Raw genomic sequence first — 20,168 nt, forward strand, 5'->3', positions numbered from 1 at the left:
CTTGGAAATAACACGCAATACTGGAGTTATCATACAAAAGTAACAGTCATTCACATTCACATGGTTTGATGGTTCTTGCCAAATCATGGGTATGACAAAGCCCATGGAAGATCTATTACAATTCAACCATGAATGAAGATTACAGACACAAGACATGCCATATACAGTGATCAGCCAGAACATCGTGACCACTGGGCTACTATTGATATAGACTCATTCAGGCGACAGCAGAATCACCTGTTGATGAACGACTGCTAGTCAGGCACATGCACGGTGCATGCAGCATCAGTGATTCTGCTGTCCATGTGCAGAATGGGGAAGGGATGTAATCTATCTGAGTTTGACTGTGAGGACATTGTGATGGGCTGGAGGCTCAGAATGAACATTTCAGACGCTGCACGACTTGTCAGGCATTCAAGTAGTGCTGTGGCGAGTGTCTTCAACACGTGGTGAAACCAATGTGAAACCACATCCAGATGTCGTGCGGTTGGACGGCCATCGCTCATTACAGATGTCGGACGTTGTAGGCTGGGCAGACTGGTAAAACAGGACAGGTGGCGGAACTAACACCAGATTTTAATGCTGGTCAGAGTACAAGGGTGTCTGAACACACAGTCCACCAAACACTCCTAACGATGGACATCCACAGCCAACAATCCATGCATGTGCCAATGTTAATGCCATGACATCAGCGCTACAACTGAGATGGGCACATGACCTTTGGCACTGGATCTTGGCGCAGTGGCAGTGTGTTGCATGGTCTGATGAATCCAAATACCTTCTTCATCATGTCGATGGGAGTGTGTGGATCTGTTGTCTTCCAAAAGAACAGCTACTTGACATGTGCGCAGTGAGGTGGAGATAAGCTGGCAGTGGCTCCATTATGCTCTGAGGAATAGGGATGGGCTATGATCGCGCTCAAGAAATGCGCGACGTGAAAGCAATTTCTCGAGAATGTCTCGGGTACGCTCGAGAAGTTGACAGTGCTGTGCTCTCTGAGAAATTGCGCAAACCTTCAGTACACGAAGCACTGAGCCACAACGGTTGTACTCGTTGTACGTACATGCACGGAAAACTTTGAAATTCTATGATTGATATCAACTGTACTACTGTTATTAATGTGTACTGAAGTATTAGTATATGTCTCATAAGGCAAAAATCATAGAATTGTTGTTTATAACAAAGCACATAATATGCATGAAACAGAAGCTTTATTCTTACAAAAAAAATTACCTTGTACATTCTGCATGTATGCATGCATACATGCTTAAACCTAACAGAGAAGTGCCATAGCCTTCTATATACAGAAACTGCGTGCATGCGTTTACTTACTGAAGAAAGAAAGGAAAAAAAAGTTTTTCAGTGGAAGGCATTTTTACATCCCATTGCTGCACTGCTGTCAATTTTTGTTTAGAAATATGATTTTATTAACCAATTGGCCTTTTAGTCTGCTTCTTTGTTTGTTTATAAGTAGTCCTGTTTTCGAAAATATTCTTTCACTGGGAACAGAAATTGCAGGTATTTCAAGATATTTTTTTGCCACAACAGCTAGACCTGGGTAACTGTTTTCATTTTTTTTCCAGTAGTGTAAAGGATTATCCGTGCGTTGTAGGTATGGTGATTCCAAATATCGTTGTACCTCCAGGTCTATGCTATCACAACATCTTTTCATTAGATTTTTATTGGAAACCTCTTCATTGAAAGAAGCCCATAAGGAACTACTCGCGTTTTGTACGAAATGGTACTCATGGCTAGTGTCATTAGCAGCCGAATGAGTAGATCGTATGGTCTCTACCATGTTTGTGCACTCTGCAATTAGGCTTGCAACGGCATGTTTTGAATGAATGGGATTCGTAAATGGTAATGTTTTGAATCTGGGTTCGAGAACTGTGGCAATGGCACTTACTTTGTTTGTTTCTATTAATCCTAGCCGGGCTATTAGTGAGTTGTGCAGATGCTGCAGTAGCTCTTGCACTGTCGTGGTAGCGCACTTCCCATTGCATATGGTTAGGATTAGCTGTCTGATTATTGGAACAGCTTTATAAAGAGAGGTATAGTTTTCAGTTGAGATTGCACTTGTTACCTCTTCAAATGGCTCCAGTACACATAAACATTCGCTCAAAATTCGTCACTCGTCAGCTGTGAGGTTCTCTACACCTGAAAACAAAGATGATAAAAAGGCTGCAATGCATTCCTTTTGCTCCACTAGACCATATAAAACGTACTGTTCCATTAGGATTCGGTTTCCTGAATAAATTTATGAACAGGTTTTTTCACTAGATCCTGGATCTCGTGGAGTTTTTCATTAGCATTGCAACTTGTTTTAAAATAGCTAACAAATTTTCTGGCCTTTCCCCACATTATGCATAGATCACTGTTGCTGTTCAAAGAACTTTTCACAACTAAACTGATGGTGTGTGCTAAACAAGGCACATGTTGCATATCCATGTTCCCACTGTGAATAAGTTGTACAGCTGCCGCCATTTTACCGGCGTTGTCAGTTGTGATGCTTACAACTTTGTTTTTAATGTTCCATTTTGAAATCACGTTATCTAACGCCTAACTAATATTTAGCGCTGTATGCTTTTCAGGGAAATGGAATGTCTCGAGAGCTAAAGCTTTCAGGCACCAATTAGTGTTAATGAAATGACCGGTTACAGCAATATATGCCTCACTATTGGGTGAGGTCCAAATATCGGTCATTAAAGAAACACAAGTAGAGTCTTCCACAGCCAAGTTTACAACCTCTTTCTGTTTATGGTAATCGTCCTCAATCATGAGCGCAACTTTTTTCGATTTGGTATCGAGTATTGTGGGTCCAACAGTGAAACAAACTGTTGAAAACCGGTGTCCTCGACGATTAAAAGCAAATTGTCTGTTACCATGGCCACTAGTGCTTCATCTAGCTGTTGTTGCCGTTTACTTCCTCTATGAAGAGAAATGTAAGATTTAGATCAGTGCTCCTGCAAGGGGATACGTTATGGTCGACAACTAGTCCAATAAAATTACATATCGTATCGTGCAAAAGCTAGGATAGTATAGGTTTGATTTTGGGGTACGTTGTATGTTATTGGAGTATGATTAAAAAAATCAATGTTTTTTACGCATGGCGGACCGCTTCGGACACTATCCGAACTTTTGCATGGAATTCACCTTTTGTACCATACGTACCTGGATATTTTGTCCGCCTCGCACTATTGGAAGAATGAGCCTCTGTATCCACGGATGTCACTGTTTTATTACTCGATAAATTGTGCAGTTTAAGATGTCTAATCATGCCAGTTGTATTTTTTGATAAATTACAGAAATTTTTACGACAAATGTTGCAAGTAACGTTATCTCCATCCTCCGTAAAATATTGCCAGCACCATGATGTTCGTTTTCGAGTGTCCATATTGATTTGAATAACATCTTTACTCCAATGAAACCTGAGACACACTAGTTATGAGCACAGCGAACAGCGAGCGTGTTTGTCTAGCGGCGGCATTCAATTCATAAACCAACAGCATCGCGGTGTATGTTGTCGCAGCCAACCGGCGCGCAGCAGCACACACTGCCGAGTCGTTTCTCGTAAGCTTCTTGAGAAATGCTTGAGAACTAGAGGCTCGAGGAATTCTCGGTGCGCTTGAGGCGCCGCGCCTCGCCATCCCATCACTGCTGAGGAACATTCACGTGGGCATCAACAGGTCCAGTGGAACTTGTGCAAGGCATCATGATGGCCAAGGAGTATCGCACACTGGTTGCAGACTACGTACATTCCTTCATGACAATCATATTTCTCGATGGCAGTGACATTTTTCAACAAGATAATGCACCATGTCACGCAGCCAAGAGTGTGAGGGAGTGGTTCAAGGAACACAGTGACGAGTTCCAGTTGATGACAAGGCAAACTGACCACCTGTCAGGATCAGATGGCTTTTATCAAAGCTGTGTTGCATGAGATGATGAAGGTGTAAGATGAAAATAAATTAATTGATGCAAAGTATACAATTGCAAATGTTTTCTATTAGATGAGGAGTCATTTCTGGAATAAGTTCCACAATATAGTCCATGTTTCAGACGTAAAACATACAAATGTTTTCAAATGCAAACAAAATGGTTGTATTCTTGTTTATTCCACCTCCACCGCAACAAAACATGTACTGTGACAAGTGAAAACTGGGCACAAATTAATGTCACTCTTACATCCCTACAGCAAAAAAAAAAATTCACTATTTCTGTATTGATTTGGTCATGGCAACTTGCATGGTTAACAGTGAGGTGTGCAGCTTACTATTAATTTCTCAAATTTATTTTAATACTTAATCACCATTTGGAGATTGCACTTCATCCCCATGTCATTTTTTCTGGTATTTTTGTTACACACTTGATAACACCTCGAAAGTATGGATATGTCAACTTAATTGTTAGACATTCTCTGACTAGAACATCATATATATTATTTCTCAAGTTAACATCACTTTTTCTCAACACACAATAATTGTAAAGGGATGAGTGAGGTATCGTTAGAGAGGCTGATTAACCAGCTTCTGACACTGTGTACTGATATTGCACTAAAACTTACTGTTTGTAGAACATTTTATCATAAAAGAGATTTAACTATCATGGGCAAAAGGTCATGAAGGATGCTCAGCTTCGCACCTACTTTTTATGAAGCTAACTCATTAATCACGAATAAGAGAATCCCCTTTCATATTATCTTATCACAAATAGCATTCTGTTTTACAGTACTTATTAACTGGTTAATTTGTATACAGCATCCTTATAGATAATAACCGTGACCACCGTGGTAGTCCATTATATCTACATCTACATAAATACTCCACAAGCCACCGTACAGTGCACAGCGGAGTGCACCCTGTACCACTACTTGTCATTTCTGTTACTGTTCCACTCGCAAATAGAGCAAGGGTAAAAAAAACTGTCTGTACACTTCCGTATGAGCCCTAATTTCTGCCTGTCAGAAAAGCTGACTTTTCTAAATGAATATACATTCTGAAACAAGAAATATACTAGTCATTGTCACATTGAATTACGATTTGCCTATTGCTACTATGCCTAACGTGCTTATTGCAACTGAAAATGTGTGCCAAGTTAAGTTTATAGTTTATGAGATCCTAATGACAGTCCCTGATCTCCACCTGTCGTACAAGCTGTGATGAACATTATGAACACAAAACACATTACTGGACACACGGCAATAATCATGAACTCATGAGACATGACACATTATTTCACATTGTTTGGTTCATTTTTAAAGATGTTTTCCCTTCATTCCCAGAACTACCCTTATGTCAATGCCTACACATATTCCAAATGCTGCTATTATTTAAAACTATAAAAGTGCGCAAGTTTTGCATTGGTCCCTAATAATAAATATTACAAAACAAGCTTATCTATATAAATATATGTATAACTGTAACAATATTCACTTTCAATGTCATTTAGGTACCTCAAACATGTTATGACATTTCAACTTCCACTTGCAAATGGCTAAAGCCGAAATCTTGATTAAGTGAAATAAATGAACAGTAATTTACATTTTAATGTCAGAAATTGTTTTCAAAAAGGATGTGTATGTAGTGGGAATGCCACAAGTCCACTATTATAAGTGCAAACCTGTGTACTTGCTCTTCTTTCTGAGCGAGCTGAGTCCACTTGTAGCAGAGACGACGTATTCAGAGATGACATCACAGGACTCGCTCACAAATTCAAAGCAAGAAGCTCATTTCTGATTGCCAAACAAAAGGCTTCATCAAACTTTCTAAATTAAACTTGGATTTGTTACATTTCAGCAGTTGTTGCCTACTGCCGAAAACATGATTGAGAGGTGCAATAGTCTTCCTAGGCCCTTTTTTTATGTTTCTTGCAATATCTGTATGCAAGTTTTAGCAGCGTAACCCCCACATGAATGACCGCACATTTTACCACAGTTCTAAGTAAGCTACAATAAATTTTTACACCTAACACTGCAGAGGCTACTGTTTATATTTAGTATGGGATATGTCTGGTGCACCCTGATACTTGTTTTCTTCCTTGTGGTCTCATATGAGATCTACAGATGGTGCACTGGTCTAGGATTACCCTACATATTTGGCAGTAGGATTTCATTGAATTTCTTGCTATTGTTGTGTAGGCTTTTACACTCCTTCCTGAGCACTTTGTAAAGTCATGAGTTTCATCATCTGCAAGACAGTCCTGGGGTGCACAGTTTGTATCAAATCAAAGTGTGTCTAATGCCATGACAAAATCAAGTAACACATGTATGCAGAAGCCTTTGTGGCTAAATGCTGCATGGCAGCTTCTGCCAGCCTGATGAATGATTGGGAGACGAAGTTGTCTTTGAAGCTGAACAGAAAGTTCACCCAGATTTGTTCAAACTTACTGTGACGTTACGTGTGACACATCAGACATTATCTATAGAAAATCTTTTCCACATTCAGTATCCAAATGAAATGAGATAATGATCAAACGATATCGTGCACATTTCGCTTCCGTACACTGTTACATTCCAGATAAATGCTTTAAAAAAAACCTAAAACTTAAATTAGATGTACACGTATTTCCTTTTTAGGAAAGTTATTCATACTATTGATAGTTATATTTTAAATGTTCACTTTTCCCAACATTATTTATCTTCTTGTTCAAATAGGAAATTTAGTCTACTCCTTTCAACATCTGATTTCCTAACTTAATCCTTGCAGCACCATCTGACTTAATGCAGCTATACTCAGTTACCTTTGTTTCATTTTTTTCCATGTCCATTTCATAACCTGTTTTCATGACACTATCCATCCTGCTCAACTAATCTTCCAAGTGCTGCACCGTTTTTGACAGAATTACAATTTAATCTGCAAATCTCAGTTGTTTTTCTTATCCTTAAACTTAAATTCGCGTTCTAAATTCCTCCTTGGTTTCTATTTGGGGAGGTAGTAATCAATCTCATCTTACTTCCATCTCAATTATTGCATCCCTTTTGTGAACTTCAACTCATAACTGCAGTCTGATTTCTGTAATGTTTGTAGATAACCTTTGATACCTTTTTACACCGACCACTTCAAAAAATTCTAAAGAGTGCATTCCAGCCAACACTGTAAATGGCTTTCCTTTTAGTACATCTGCAAGTGCTGTGAAATGTAGGTTTGAATTTTATCAACCTATCTTTTAAGTTTGTCATAGCGTCAGTACCACTCTATACACTCTTACGATTCTCCAGAACCCAAAGTTATCTTCTGTCAGTCTATATATCCTTCTGATATACAAACATGATGGTAGTTCAATAGCGCTCCTATCTCTCAACACTGACCTTTGGTATTGGTAACATATTTTTCTTTAAGTCTGGGGGTATTTGACATATCTTGTATACCCTTATTATCAGGTGTAACAGTTTTTTAATGTTTCTCACAAGGATATTAATAATTCTGATGGAATGTCATCAACTCCACGTGCCTTTTAACTTCTTTGAATCCTTCATCAGACTCTTCCCATAGTATTGCATCACTCATCTCCCTTTCATCCAGTTTATCTTCTCTATTGACAACAGTTAGCCTGTTTCTTTCCTTTAAATAATCCTTCTGCATCTTTTATCCACCTTGCTGAGTCTCTTCAGTTTCTTAGTACCAGCTTGCCATATGATATCTGATATTTTGTGAAATACTAATGTGAATGTGGAGTCAAAAATTGAGGTAAATGTAGGCTGAAAGTAATGAAATCTTACAGTCACAATAAAGACATTTATTTGAGATCAAAGGATACAGTTTCATTTTAAAATTCAGAAATTTCATAGTTAGACTCAAAGAACGCAAATATCTGAAAAACTTTTCCTGTGGGCTACACAGAGTTTATGCAGTTCATTATTTGATTCTTTGTTATCAGTGGGATTTGAGTGCATTGTGTCTGGAAGATGTATCAGAAGTATCATGACAGTTTCTCTTATGAATTTTAAGTTTCAGGTCAATATCTGCTACTGAATGACAAAGTCAAAAGTTTTGCTTTTTCTACTTTGCTCACACATTTACAGATGGCTTCACAAAACCAAATGAAAACCTGCAGTTATAGTATATGCATAAATTATATAGTACCTGTATAAAGCACAAATATTTCTATTATTTCACAATTTCAAACAATCAATCAAACATCACAGACTTTACAGAACACAAACCATTAACCATACATGCAACTAGACAATCTTATTTTAAGAACACAACATTCTACTAAGCGTCAGCTAATACTGTTACACAGGAACAACACTGGCATTGTTAACAACCAAACTGACATTTAACATCTGATTTATTAATACTGAAATAAATGTGGAACAAATTTTGTTAATGAAAAGCACTCTCCAATGAAACTACTTTTTCTTCCACACAAGCATGTGATTATTAGCTGGCATATCGTGTGCTGCTATTAGTGACAAACCATATTTAAATCCCAATACATTCAGATCTTCTACGTCTCTTAGGCCCCATGCAGGATTCTCTTGTCTTAATCTTTGGTTAAAGCTAACATTAGACTCTGGAGTTATAACTCCATTAAATGCAAAAGGCCCATACAGAAATAATAGACCGCCAGGTTTCAGAACTTTCTGTACATTCTTGAATAGGTGTTCAGTGCATTCACTTTCAGTTGTGTGGATCATATTGATGTTGATAACAAAAGACACAGAATTTTCTGTGAATGCTCCAAAGGCCCAGAATCTATATGGAGTACGTATATCTATTACAATTGGGTCACGCACATTGCGGACACCACTCTCAGAAATGTATGCTCCAATACTTCTTACGTAGCTTTCTTCAAATTCAGATGGTTGAAACTGCACATCTGGAAAATATTGGGCAAAATACACAATGTGTTGTCCTGTTCCTGAGGCTATTTCTAGTACTGTCAGAGCTTCTTCTTTTGCCTTGTTGTTAAAAATGTACTGCATTAACACCTCGAGAATTGGTTCTTTGTTGCGTTCAGCTGCAGGGCTGTGCAATTTATCTCCAACACTGTAAAACAGAAATAATAATATAGCAATTTAGTAAGTTTACACCTGACAAAACACCAGTTCACACACACACACACACACACACACACACACACACACACACACACAATGGATTTAAAAAATGACTTTACTGTGGACTTTTATAATGTTCTTTCTTCAAACTGTGAAACTGCTCGAGGATGAGGCACACGGATGCAAACAGCAGCCTCAAATTGAAACCAATGGGATCCAAGTGCACCATCCACATTTTGAATGTTCCACTGCCCACACAAGAGACAACAGTAAGTCATGGACATCATACTGTACAGCAAGCATTAAAAAATGCCATGAGTTCCAGACACAGTTACAGGCCTGTCTATATCTTGTGTGATTTCTGACCTTACAATCATGACATTTAGTCTGTCCAAAGCATAGAGAATGAGCGAATTATGGATGGTGCCATAATTTTGATGCTTGCTTGGGAAACGAGTGGGATCATATCATACTCTGAAATACCATGCAGCTCCTTACTGTCATGTGTATGTGTGTGTGTAAGGTGTTGTCTAGAGGAGGCCTACAACTTTGTCAGTATTGTGGAGAGATTTACTAGCAGTAGTCCAACCATCTTCGTTTGTGCATCATGCATATGATTTTTTATTGATAATTGGCAGTTTTCTGCAGGTCCTTATGCCACAAAGTTAAGTTGTGTCATACTAAGACAATAAGCCACATGTTTACTGAAAAAATTCTGCTGTCCACCCTTTCTGGATGGATAATGCAGTATCGGCAGCTGTCTGGTTGTTGTCAGTTACGCAGGTATGTTTCCTACAGCCACCATTGTGGTGCAAGGGTGGTGTGACGAATGATTATGCCACTCTCAATGACGTGCAAGCATCATCTCTCTGGAGCTCCAGTGGCAGGTGCACTTAAGTTCGAACATCCATGCACTGACCCCATTTTGTGTGTTTGCCAGTTGAATAACATACACAGACTTTCATAGTGGCCAGGGCTCATGATCTATGAATAGTAATTGTATTGAAGATTGACTGTTTTGAACATCTGTGGTATTTGTGTATGTTTCAACATTCAAAGCTACTGTTAACGACTGATGCTGCAACTACAACAACAAAGTTACATATTACTTTTGCCATTTGATATCAGATGTAGAATTAATTAGTATCTGAATTCTCTTTTCATGAATGTCATCTGTTCCTCACTCTTGTTTCCACTGCAGAACAACACAATGTGCAAAGTAAGTTATAACAAATAAACTATGTCGAAGGACAACATCTCTGGAAGGCAAAATATATGAAGGAACAAAATATACACTACCACTCATTAATTTCAATAAACCTACCAACCGACATCTAAATCCCTGTAGGTACCATATAATACTATGACTATGGCTGAATAAGCAAAGGAATAGTACATCGGTGACCATGTAATATTATTCAGGAGTGTGTCATGTACATATAAAATAGTTGTCTGAACTGATATGGTTGTTTACCTGTGTGACAAACAAAGGTATATTCCATACTGCCCTGTTTTTCCCTGTAGTGTTGCGATGTCTGCAGTGTACTTCAAGCAGTGATAGAATATATACTAAATGATTACTGCACTTCAGTTCCTTAGTGACAGCTGACAGTGTGCACGTCCTTATTATCATTCCAGGAGCAGAGAGAGTCATCAACAAATGACACTCAGAAAAGCAGGTTTATCTATGCTCCAATCTATGAAACAATGGGGCATGGCTATAGGGGGAGTGCAATACACCCTTCACTACCAGAAGAAAACATGTAGCAATAACGACCTACCACAACCAAGACGACCTCATGAAACAACTAAAAGTGATGATAAATTCATCAGAATTACTAGTAAGAGAAACAGGTTCAAAACAGCAGCACACACTTATGCAGAATTGGCAGAAATGAACAAGAAAAACATATCTATTGCAACAGTGAAAAGGAGACTGACTGATGCGGGCTTGGCTTGAAATGGCATATAGCAGCAAGAAAAACCCCTTCTGAGACATGTAAGTAAAAAGAAGAGACTCGAATAGGCTAGGAAACATAGTAAGTGGACACATGAAGAGTGGAAGAAAGTGTTATTCATAGATGAAACTAAATTCAAGATTTTTGGTACCACAAGGACATTTGTTCATCAATCTGAAGCAGAAAGGGTGGCCCAGCAACACTTAAACACGGTAGGGGTTCTATTATGGTTTGGAGGTGTTTTACAGGAGATGGAGTTGGCAACACTGTGAAAACAGAAGGGCGTATGGACCAGGAACACTACCATCTTAGTGGTAGAAAGCAGAAGGCACTGAAAGATGTGGTGTGGCCATTCCAAAGCCCTGATTGTATTTCCATTGAAATGGTTTGGTATGAAGTGGACAGAAGTGTCCGGGAAGTTCGCATAACAAGCAAGGAACATCTCTGTAATACCATTATGGATGGATAGAATGATATAAACTTATTGACTGCACGCCTTGCAAAATTATGGCCTTTTGAGTGCTACAGGAAAACAAATTGTTACTGTGCTTCTGGGTAAATGATTTGCTACCAGAGACTATCATCTTACTCACATGAAACAACACTGCATCTAATCTTATTACAACTCACAAATGACCACAAAGAGTAAAGGGTAAGAAAACAGTGGTGTTAATAATCATGGACTGAAAGATTTGCCGCAAAAAATGGCCCAGCTAAAATGTGTTGGCATTGGAAGTCAGTGAACGTACAGATGGAACTTTTAACATTTCTATGGTTGTTGGAGTATAATCCTCGTCAGAGCAAGACTGCCAGTGGTGGTGTGCTTAAAATATGAGGAAACTAATGTCCTACTTCCTTTTAGTTTTAGTAATGATGAATCAGAAGTAAATGAATGAGAATATCGTAAGTAGCAACAGTGGAGCCAGATTTACTTTTACAAGGTAGATTATTCAACAAGGCCAGTAAAAGTGTTGCAAATGAAGGCTGTGACATGACATGGTGACTACACAGTGAAGGGTTCACGACCTCAAAATGCAGGGTAGGAATTTGAAGCATGAGAGAGAGTAAAAAATCTAATTTTTTTGAGATCAAAATTTCAAAAAAAATAATAATTCAATACAAGTTTTTTAAAAGAAAAACTAGGTGAGCATAAAAATAGAGGATAGAGTGATTATGCAGATACTTCCGATTAGTTAGCACATCCAGGTATTGAGCAGTCAATACAAGTAAGGGAAGAGGATGAGGAACTGGAGAATCTGAGTCACATAAAGGCAGTTAAGAAGGAAGAGGAACGGGAATATGAAAAAGAGAAAAAATCAAAACTGCAAAAGAGATCGCCAGGACTGTGGAGAAGTGAAGACTCAGACACATTAGCTCTGGAAGTGTTTGAAGGCCAATGATCAAAAGTAACATATTAGCGTCATTAACATACATAATAGCAGAAGCAAGCAGAAAAGGGATGATACCTGTCATCGTGAATATAGATATTACGCATTTTCAAATACAGGTTGTATTGTACAGTATGCAACTTTATAATTAAGCTATGTTAAATTTAGTTCCACTCCCTACACAAAGTTGTTCTACACACACTCTTTAAAATAATAAGAATGGAAGCTGCATGTTTATAGTTATATTAATAGATAATAACAGCAAAAACTTGTTAATAATTACATAGCCACATCAATTAAATCACTATTTATGAATTCATCAACAGCGTAGAAAGCTTCTCTTTCAGTCTTTTCAGCCAGGATTCTATAATCTTTCTGAACTTATTAGCATTTAACTGCCTCCTACCACACAGTTATTTCAGAGAGAGAGAGAGAGAGAGAGAGAGAGAGAGAGAGAGAGAGAGTCCAAGCACCTATCTCTGAGGCACTCCTCTTATGACGTTAATAAAGACCAACTTCTTATTTGAATCTGTAAGGAAGACTTACAGGGTTGTAGCCTCTCCCTGATGTTATTCAATCTGTATATTGAGCAAGCAGTAAAGGAAACAAAAGAAAAATTTGGAGTAGGTATTAAAATCCATGGAGAAGAAATAAAAACTTTGAGGTTCGCCGATGACATTGTAATTCTGTCAGAGACAGCAAAGAACTTGGAAGAGCAGTTGAACGGAATGGATGGTGTCTTGAAGGGAGGATATAAGATGAACATCAACAAAAGCAAAACGAGGATAATGGAATGTAGTCGAATTAAGTCGGGTGATGCTGAGGGTATTAGATTAGGAAATGAGACACTTAAAGTAGTAAAGGAGTTTTGCTATTTGGGGAGCAAAATAACTGATGATGGATGAAGTAGAGAGGATATAAAATGTAGACTGGCAATGGCAAGGAAAGCGTTTCTGAAGAAGAGAAATTTGTTAACATCGAGTATAGATTTAAGTGTCAGGAAGTTATTTCTGAAAGTATTTGTATGGAGTGTAGCCATGTATGGAAGTGAAACATGGACGGTAAATAGTTTGGACAAGAAGAGAATAGAAGCTTTTGAAATGTGGTGCTACAGAAGAATGCTGAAGATCAGATGGGTAGATCACATAACTAATGAGGAAGTATTGAATAGGATTGGGGAGAAGAGAAGTTTGTGGCACAACTTGACCAGAAGAAGGGATCGGTTGGTAGGACATGTTCTGAGGCATCAAGGGATCACCAATTTAGTATTGGAGGGCAGCGTGGAGGGTAAAAATCATAGGGGGAGACCAAGAGATGAATACACTAAGCAGATTCAGAAGGATGTAGGTTGCAGTAGGTACTGGGAGATGAAGAAGTTTGCACAGGATAGAGTAGCATGGAGAGCTGCATCAAACCAGTCTCAGGACTGAAGACCACAACAACAACAACAACAAGGAAGACTTGCTTCCTACTGGAGATGTATGATTTGCTAATTTCCTACAACTTATCCCATACTGTTTAAGTTTATTTACAAGAATATTATGGAATATTAGGTTGAAGGACTTTGTTAGATCAACTAACGTGGCACATTTACACAGCTTATGTTCAAATCCCTTTAAGGCATACAAAACAATATCTTGCACTGCTTTAACTGTGGAGTGTCCTTCATAAAATTTATAGTGGGCCTGATTTAAGAGGCTATTGTTCCTAAAGAATTCATTTAGCTACTTTTTCATGATCACTTCAATAACTTTAGATAATATTGGAACCATGGCAATGGGTCTATGATTTTCTGATGATTCCCTACCTCTCTTTATATGCACAAGTATAATTATAGTTAACTTTAAAGTCAGGAAAGGCACTTTTCTCAAACAACTATGTAATGAAGTTGGAGAGGTCCAGTCTTCAATTTTTCAGTTACTTAGTTTTGCCACTACATCTACTATATCCTGAAGGGAGACAGATTTACATTAAAACTCACTATTAATGTGGTAGTTGGCTTAAGATACTGCACCCAGCGAGGTAACTAAGACTGACTCATTGTTTTTATTGACCACTGTCTCTGGTTCATTGTCATTACTGGGTAATGGCTCATCATTATGTACAGTGTCTTTCCACGAACTGACAAAAGCTGATGTTAAGTTGATCTGGGCTAACAGGAGTAGGTAGTTTTTTCTGCAGAGATCCCAGATTCTGCTTTTATCATCTTTCATGTGGACTTGACAGTTTTTGCTTGAATGATCTCTGTAGTTATCATTGTACTGTTTTTTATTTTTACTTCTTCCCTTTCTGTAATATAGCTTCAGTTTCACAGACAAGCCTGTATGTACTATTGCTACAATACATGTACTAGTAAGACTTCAGCAGTATTTTGGTTTATGCAAATGAGTGTACCAATTAGTTATTTGTCCTCTCGTATATTTCTTTTAACATGTTGTTTTAATATTTGAAGTATGACAGCATTTACAAAATGTGCCTACAATAATCTGTAAGAAATTTTCCTATGCTTCAAAAGAGAATGATACCTGTTGAGAATGGAGCTCCAGTCGGTACCCCACAGACCATTTCTAAGATTTGTTATGTGTATATCACACAGTAGTCTCATTGCTCTGGATTCAGCTACTTGTCTGTGAATATTTCCAGCTTTAAACAGCTTTAGGAGTAGATAATCATGGTCAGATAGCAATGACTTAAAGATCTTCAAGTGAGTCTCATGTTTACATATACGGGATGATTCAGTTGCCCCTACTGATGTTTTATGCAACCTGCACTACATCCATATCAGGAACAGCATCCATACAGGTGACAGCCACATAATGGATGTAAGCTCCCTCCAACTCAACAAATGGAATCACACTGTAAAAATAACAAGTGAGGTATTTTTGGACCAAGATTTACTTTACTTCTGTCATATTTATGCAAGTCTCTCCAGTCTTTTGTTGTGTAATTAGTGGCGCAGTCATACTGGTTTTGGAGGTCTCTCGAATTTCATTCTGTTTCTAGTACTAAATCTTTCGTAAATGGTTCAGAAACGCTGTCTTATAGGGTGTGTTTCATCATATGAGACAACAAAGTTAACAGGAGATATCAAAATGGGAAGTGTGGACAACAACAACTTTAGGGTATATAACCTAACAAATAGATTGATATATGACTCACTGTTTGTCTTGTTCTGTTTTAGGGCACTAAAACAACTAAGGTCATACACGACCATGACAGAACCGCATAACATGAAGACGAAAAAGGAGTTAAAAGTGACTACATGGTAAGCCCAATCGACGGAAGGAAAGACAGCTAAAAACTAGGACTTTATATTTGAGAAAGGGCCCTAAAATATGCCATACAGACACTGGAGGTCCTGAACTAAGGACTAAATGTTCTTCGCCATATTAAAAAGATGTATAAAAAGTAAAAGAGTGTCAGCAGGCCGCGCGCTGTTCACTAAAATGACCAGTAACTCAGATGGCAAACATAAATTAGAAAGTAGGTGGATAAAAAAAGGGCATTCCATCAGGAATGGCGAACTGTCAAAGGTTGAGGACAGCGAGTACAAAGGGGGGGGGGGGGGGCGTTCACCACTTAACATATGGCGTTGGCTAAAAAGACAGTGCCCAATACACAACCTAGTTAAAATGATCTAGGACCGAGAGGAGGTCGGCCAAGCCACTGGGAGAGGTTAATTTCCCACAGCTTGTTCCCATGGAGGAAAGACCAATGGTGAACCAAAGCAACACTACCTGCTGACAGAAGGCAACACAGAGATCTTCGGAAGGAATGGAAGAACTAGCGGGCCAAGGTATGAGGACTGCAGCCTTGGCAGCATTGTCAGCGGCCTCGCCGCGCATCGGACCGATGTGAACAGGGACCAACATAAATATCACAGTGGCTCCATCAAGAGTGAAAGCTTTCTTGGACCCATTTCATTACATGGTGGACAATGTACAGCACAAAACAGATTCTGAAGGGCACTGAGAGAGTCGCAGCAAATGACACAATTGCAAAGCCCGTGTTGCCAGATGTACTGCGTGGTCTGATAGAGGGCAAAGAGCTCCACTGTAAATAATAAGCAGTGGTGTGGAAGCCGATATTGAAAAATCACCAGTGCCAATGACGAAGGCACACCTGACACCATGGTCAGTCCGAGAGCCATCAGTGTACACAAAGGTACTATCGCGAAGTTCTGTGCCGAGGTTGAGACTCTTACAACAATAGAGCGAATCTGGAGTAGTGTCCTTAGGCAGCAAATGAAGTCAATGTGAACACGGGCTGCTGCATGAAGCCAAGATGATGAAGGGTTCACACCCACTGGGAAAGTGGCATGTAGCATCAGGTTAAGCTGCTGGAGCAATAGCCGAAATCAAACTTCAGGAGGTAACAAAGAAGAAGGACATGCCGCATACTTGTGATCAAAGGAGTCAACAAAGGAGGCGGCACAGGATGGGTTGCCATGTACGACAGAAAACGGCATGTGTATCTGCTGAGGAAAAAATCACGGCGGTATGACATTGATAGTTTGGTAGCTTCTGCATTCAGACTCTCAACCAGGCTAATGTAAAAGGCACCACTGTTGTGCCACGATGATGGATTGTATATTGAGATGGTGTATACTTGCAGATGCATGAACGAAACATACAGTCTAGTTTCAAACGGACAAGGGACTGTTACAAATGGAGGAGGGTGGTCTGATCCACTCCCCATGAAGTACCGCTGAGGACATGTAGGACAGTAAAGGATCATGTACAGTGGGCAGCCAGTTGAAGACACATAGGAGGACCAAGAAAGTTTCCTGTTGCGCATGAGCCCAAGGAATTTTGTAGTTCCAATGAACAGAAGAGCAATAGGCCCACGATGTAGAGACAGTTGAAGAAACCAATTGTACCACGAGAAATTCATGCAAACGGTTTTGTCAGTGGTGAAGTGAAAACCACTGTCGATGCTACATGAGTAAAAATGATTGAGACAACACTGCAGACGCTGCTCAACGAGACAAGTCAACAGAGAACTGCAACAGATGGCAAAATTGTCAGTGAAAAGGGAGCCGAAGATGCCCGGTAGAAGACAGACCACAATAGGGTTAATGACAACAGAAAAGACGACAACATTCAGGATGGAACCCTGGGGCACACTGTTTCCCTGGACAAAGGTGCCTGACACGGCAGAACTCACATGTACCCTGAATACTCAGACTTTCAAAAGTTCCAGAAGGAAATGGAATGTGCAGCCTCAGAGGCCCAATTTGTAGAGAGTGTGGAGGATACCAGTACTCTAGCATGGATCGTAGGCTTTCTCTAAATTGAAAAACACGGCCACAGTCATAGCAAAAGACAGACTGTCTTCAGTGTGCGAAATGACGAGGAACCGAGATGCAGCACGGAGGGTCTTTGAATCATTAGCCTCATTCCATTTACATTTAGTAGATGAAGACTGAGAAGGAGACGTTTGGCTAATTGCAAGAATATCCCCCACAACTGCCAGCATCTCCGATAGTGCGCTCTTTCTAACTGAGGACCCCCTCAGAGGGGGGGCTCACCCACTGTAAGTGATTGTTCACACCTCCTGAACACCTGACAGAGGGACCAACTGGCAATTTTGGGAGGTAACAGCTCAGGCGATCACCCCTCCCTGAGTCTGGCCTGTACCTGGGGATACGTGCAAACTCTACCTGTCGACCCGGGGCTGGGAATTACATGTTACCCAGTCACCTGTTACATGTCAGATGTGTGGGCTGCCCTTCAGAAGTACACAGGGAGGAAGACGAAAAAGAGGAACCTCAAATGCCGAAGTGGAGGAAGGATACCAGAAGGGGAACGAAGAAGGAAAAAAGAGCAAAAAACAGTGGAGGGACTGTTCTGATATCAGGCTACTGAAAATGCAGAACACATTCCCAAAATCATCCCAGGCATATTCCCCAAGGGAAGAGAAAAAGAATAGCAAGAGGACAGACATTCAGTACGGAAAGGAAAAGATGCTGCAAAGGCTGGGGCCCTGTGGTAGCCAAGCACGAACTCACCGACGAGTGGTGAGCCCCCTGGGGGGATGACTCGCCAGGTTAATGTGCTGAAGTTGTTTCATAAGCAAAAGTTGTACAGCAGCTCTAAGAAGTCTTCGTATATTTTATCAGTTATACTGTGGTATTTTGGCATTGTGCTTCACATCCCCAAAACAAACTGGCCAACAGCATTGTCCTGTTATGTGGGGTTGCATAAAATGGCAACGGTAGGGGCAGCTGAATCACCCTGTATATGAAATGACATTATGTAGGTAAGAATTTTGTCTGGCAGGTTTATCACTGAGGCAGTGAAAGTCTTGTGAGCTTTGAGTGTGTAGTCCTAGGATTTTTCACTATTACATGTAATTAATATCGCCAATTCAATTCTATATATCTTACACTTAAATTACGAAAGTAATATATTTTCCATTCACTCCACAAGAGTTAAAGTCTGTGTTTGGCTGACAGTATACAGACATAATAGTCACTCTGTAGTCAGGGAACTGGGTGGCTGCGGCTTCCAATTTTCCTTCTGCAGTAAAATTTACAGTCTGTTACTTTGACTTTCAGGGACACTTGTTCTTGAACTAATATTGCTACACAGCCACCCTTCAGCTTCTGTGATCTATACTAACCAGTTAGGCTCGTGTAGCCAGCTGAAATATATAAGTTACAGTCCTCTTTCTTAAAAGGGTGTTCATTCAGACTCAGTAGTTCACAACATAATTTTTTAAGAATATCTCCAACTCAGGGAGTCTTTTTCTAAGTGAATGTATGTATGAGTGGATTAGGGTCATATTTTTATGGACATAGTCAGTCCTAACAGTTAGCCCAAGAAGTCTTGTTTTTTAGTCTAGTTCTGGTCATGGTCATTAAACAGTGACCAAGCCTTACATAGACTAGGCTTGGTCAGCAAATCATGTTTCACTGGTACTTTAAACCTGCTTTCATTTCACCATATGGAAGTGATGTAGAACTACTCATACTCAGATTAGTGCGAAAATCTAATGCTACTTTGTTTTCTTTAGAAAATTCCAGAGTTCTTTCACTTACTTACTTTTTTGACATGTCTGTCCATAAAAAGTCCATGTGTTGTATAGAATCTACTTCCTAACTACTCATGTCCACAAATAATACATTTGTATGTTTCTTACAAATATTAAACGTGGCTTCATTTGCTTTACTTATTTACACACACACACACACACACACACACACACACACGATCACCTAGGTAGATCATGCCAGTGAGGCTCTGAGTAAACTTTAACATTAGTGTTTATTAAACAAAGCAATGTTTCACTACGAGGGTGCTGCATATTTCTCATTTTATTTGCACCCACATCATTTGGGCCTGCCAAGAACACTGTTAGACATCAGGATCCCAGATTGTTCAACTCAAGAGTTTCTTGCTGCCACACCATGACAATAAGCATTTAGCTTAATTGTAGTTTTAACTTTCTGGAGATAGTTTTCGCTCATCACTCAAAAAATATTTTTTCCACTGCTACTTGCATACATACGTGTATACGTTTTCTTGGTATTGCAAAGATCAGGCTTATAATGGTTACTAACTAAATTGCATACTCTGTGAGATTCTTGTGCTTCAAGTAAATTTGACAACAAATGAGTTATTTAGTATGTGAGTTTTCATTTTGTTTTTCACGGAAACAATTTTTTTTATCACCACCTTTTCAAACAGTTTTCCAGCCAGATTGGTGTGGTCTATTTGCACCAAAATAGTAATTTGACTAGAATTGTTTATGTGGGTCGAATGAGTTCATTCCCTATCACTGTTGTCAGATTCAGTTCATTCACATTGGGCCTTCTCC

At 39.3% G+C, this 20,168-nt stretch overlaps 1 protein-coding gene across 4 annotated transcripts in view; it reads right to left on the reverse strand.

Annotated features, from left to right (window-relative positions):
* Positions 1 to 7,719: 7,719 nt before the first annotated feature.
* LOC124721274 (methyltransferase-like 26) overlaps positions 7,720 to 20,168 on the reverse strand; it is a 75,545-nt gene continuing 63,096 nt past the window's right edge. For all 4 annotated transcript variants that reach the window (XM_047246157.1, XM_047246159.1, XM_047246158.1 and 1 more), the window contains one exon: positions 7,720 to 8,990. In XM_047246157.1, the coding sequence (XP_047102113.1) occupies positions 8,351 to 8,990 (640 nt within the window). In that variant the 3' untranslated portion in view covers positions 7,720 to 8,350. The remainder of the gene's footprint in view (positions 8,991 to 20,168) is intronic.

Source organism: Schistocerca piceifrons, chromosome X, assembly GCF_021461385.2.
Source record: "Schistocerca piceifrons isolate TAMUIC-IGC-003096 chromosome X, iqSchPice1.1, whole genome shotgun sequence".
Lineage (NCBI taxonomy): Eukaryota > Metazoa > Arthropoda > Insecta > Orthoptera > Acrididae > Schistocerca > Schistocerca piceifrons.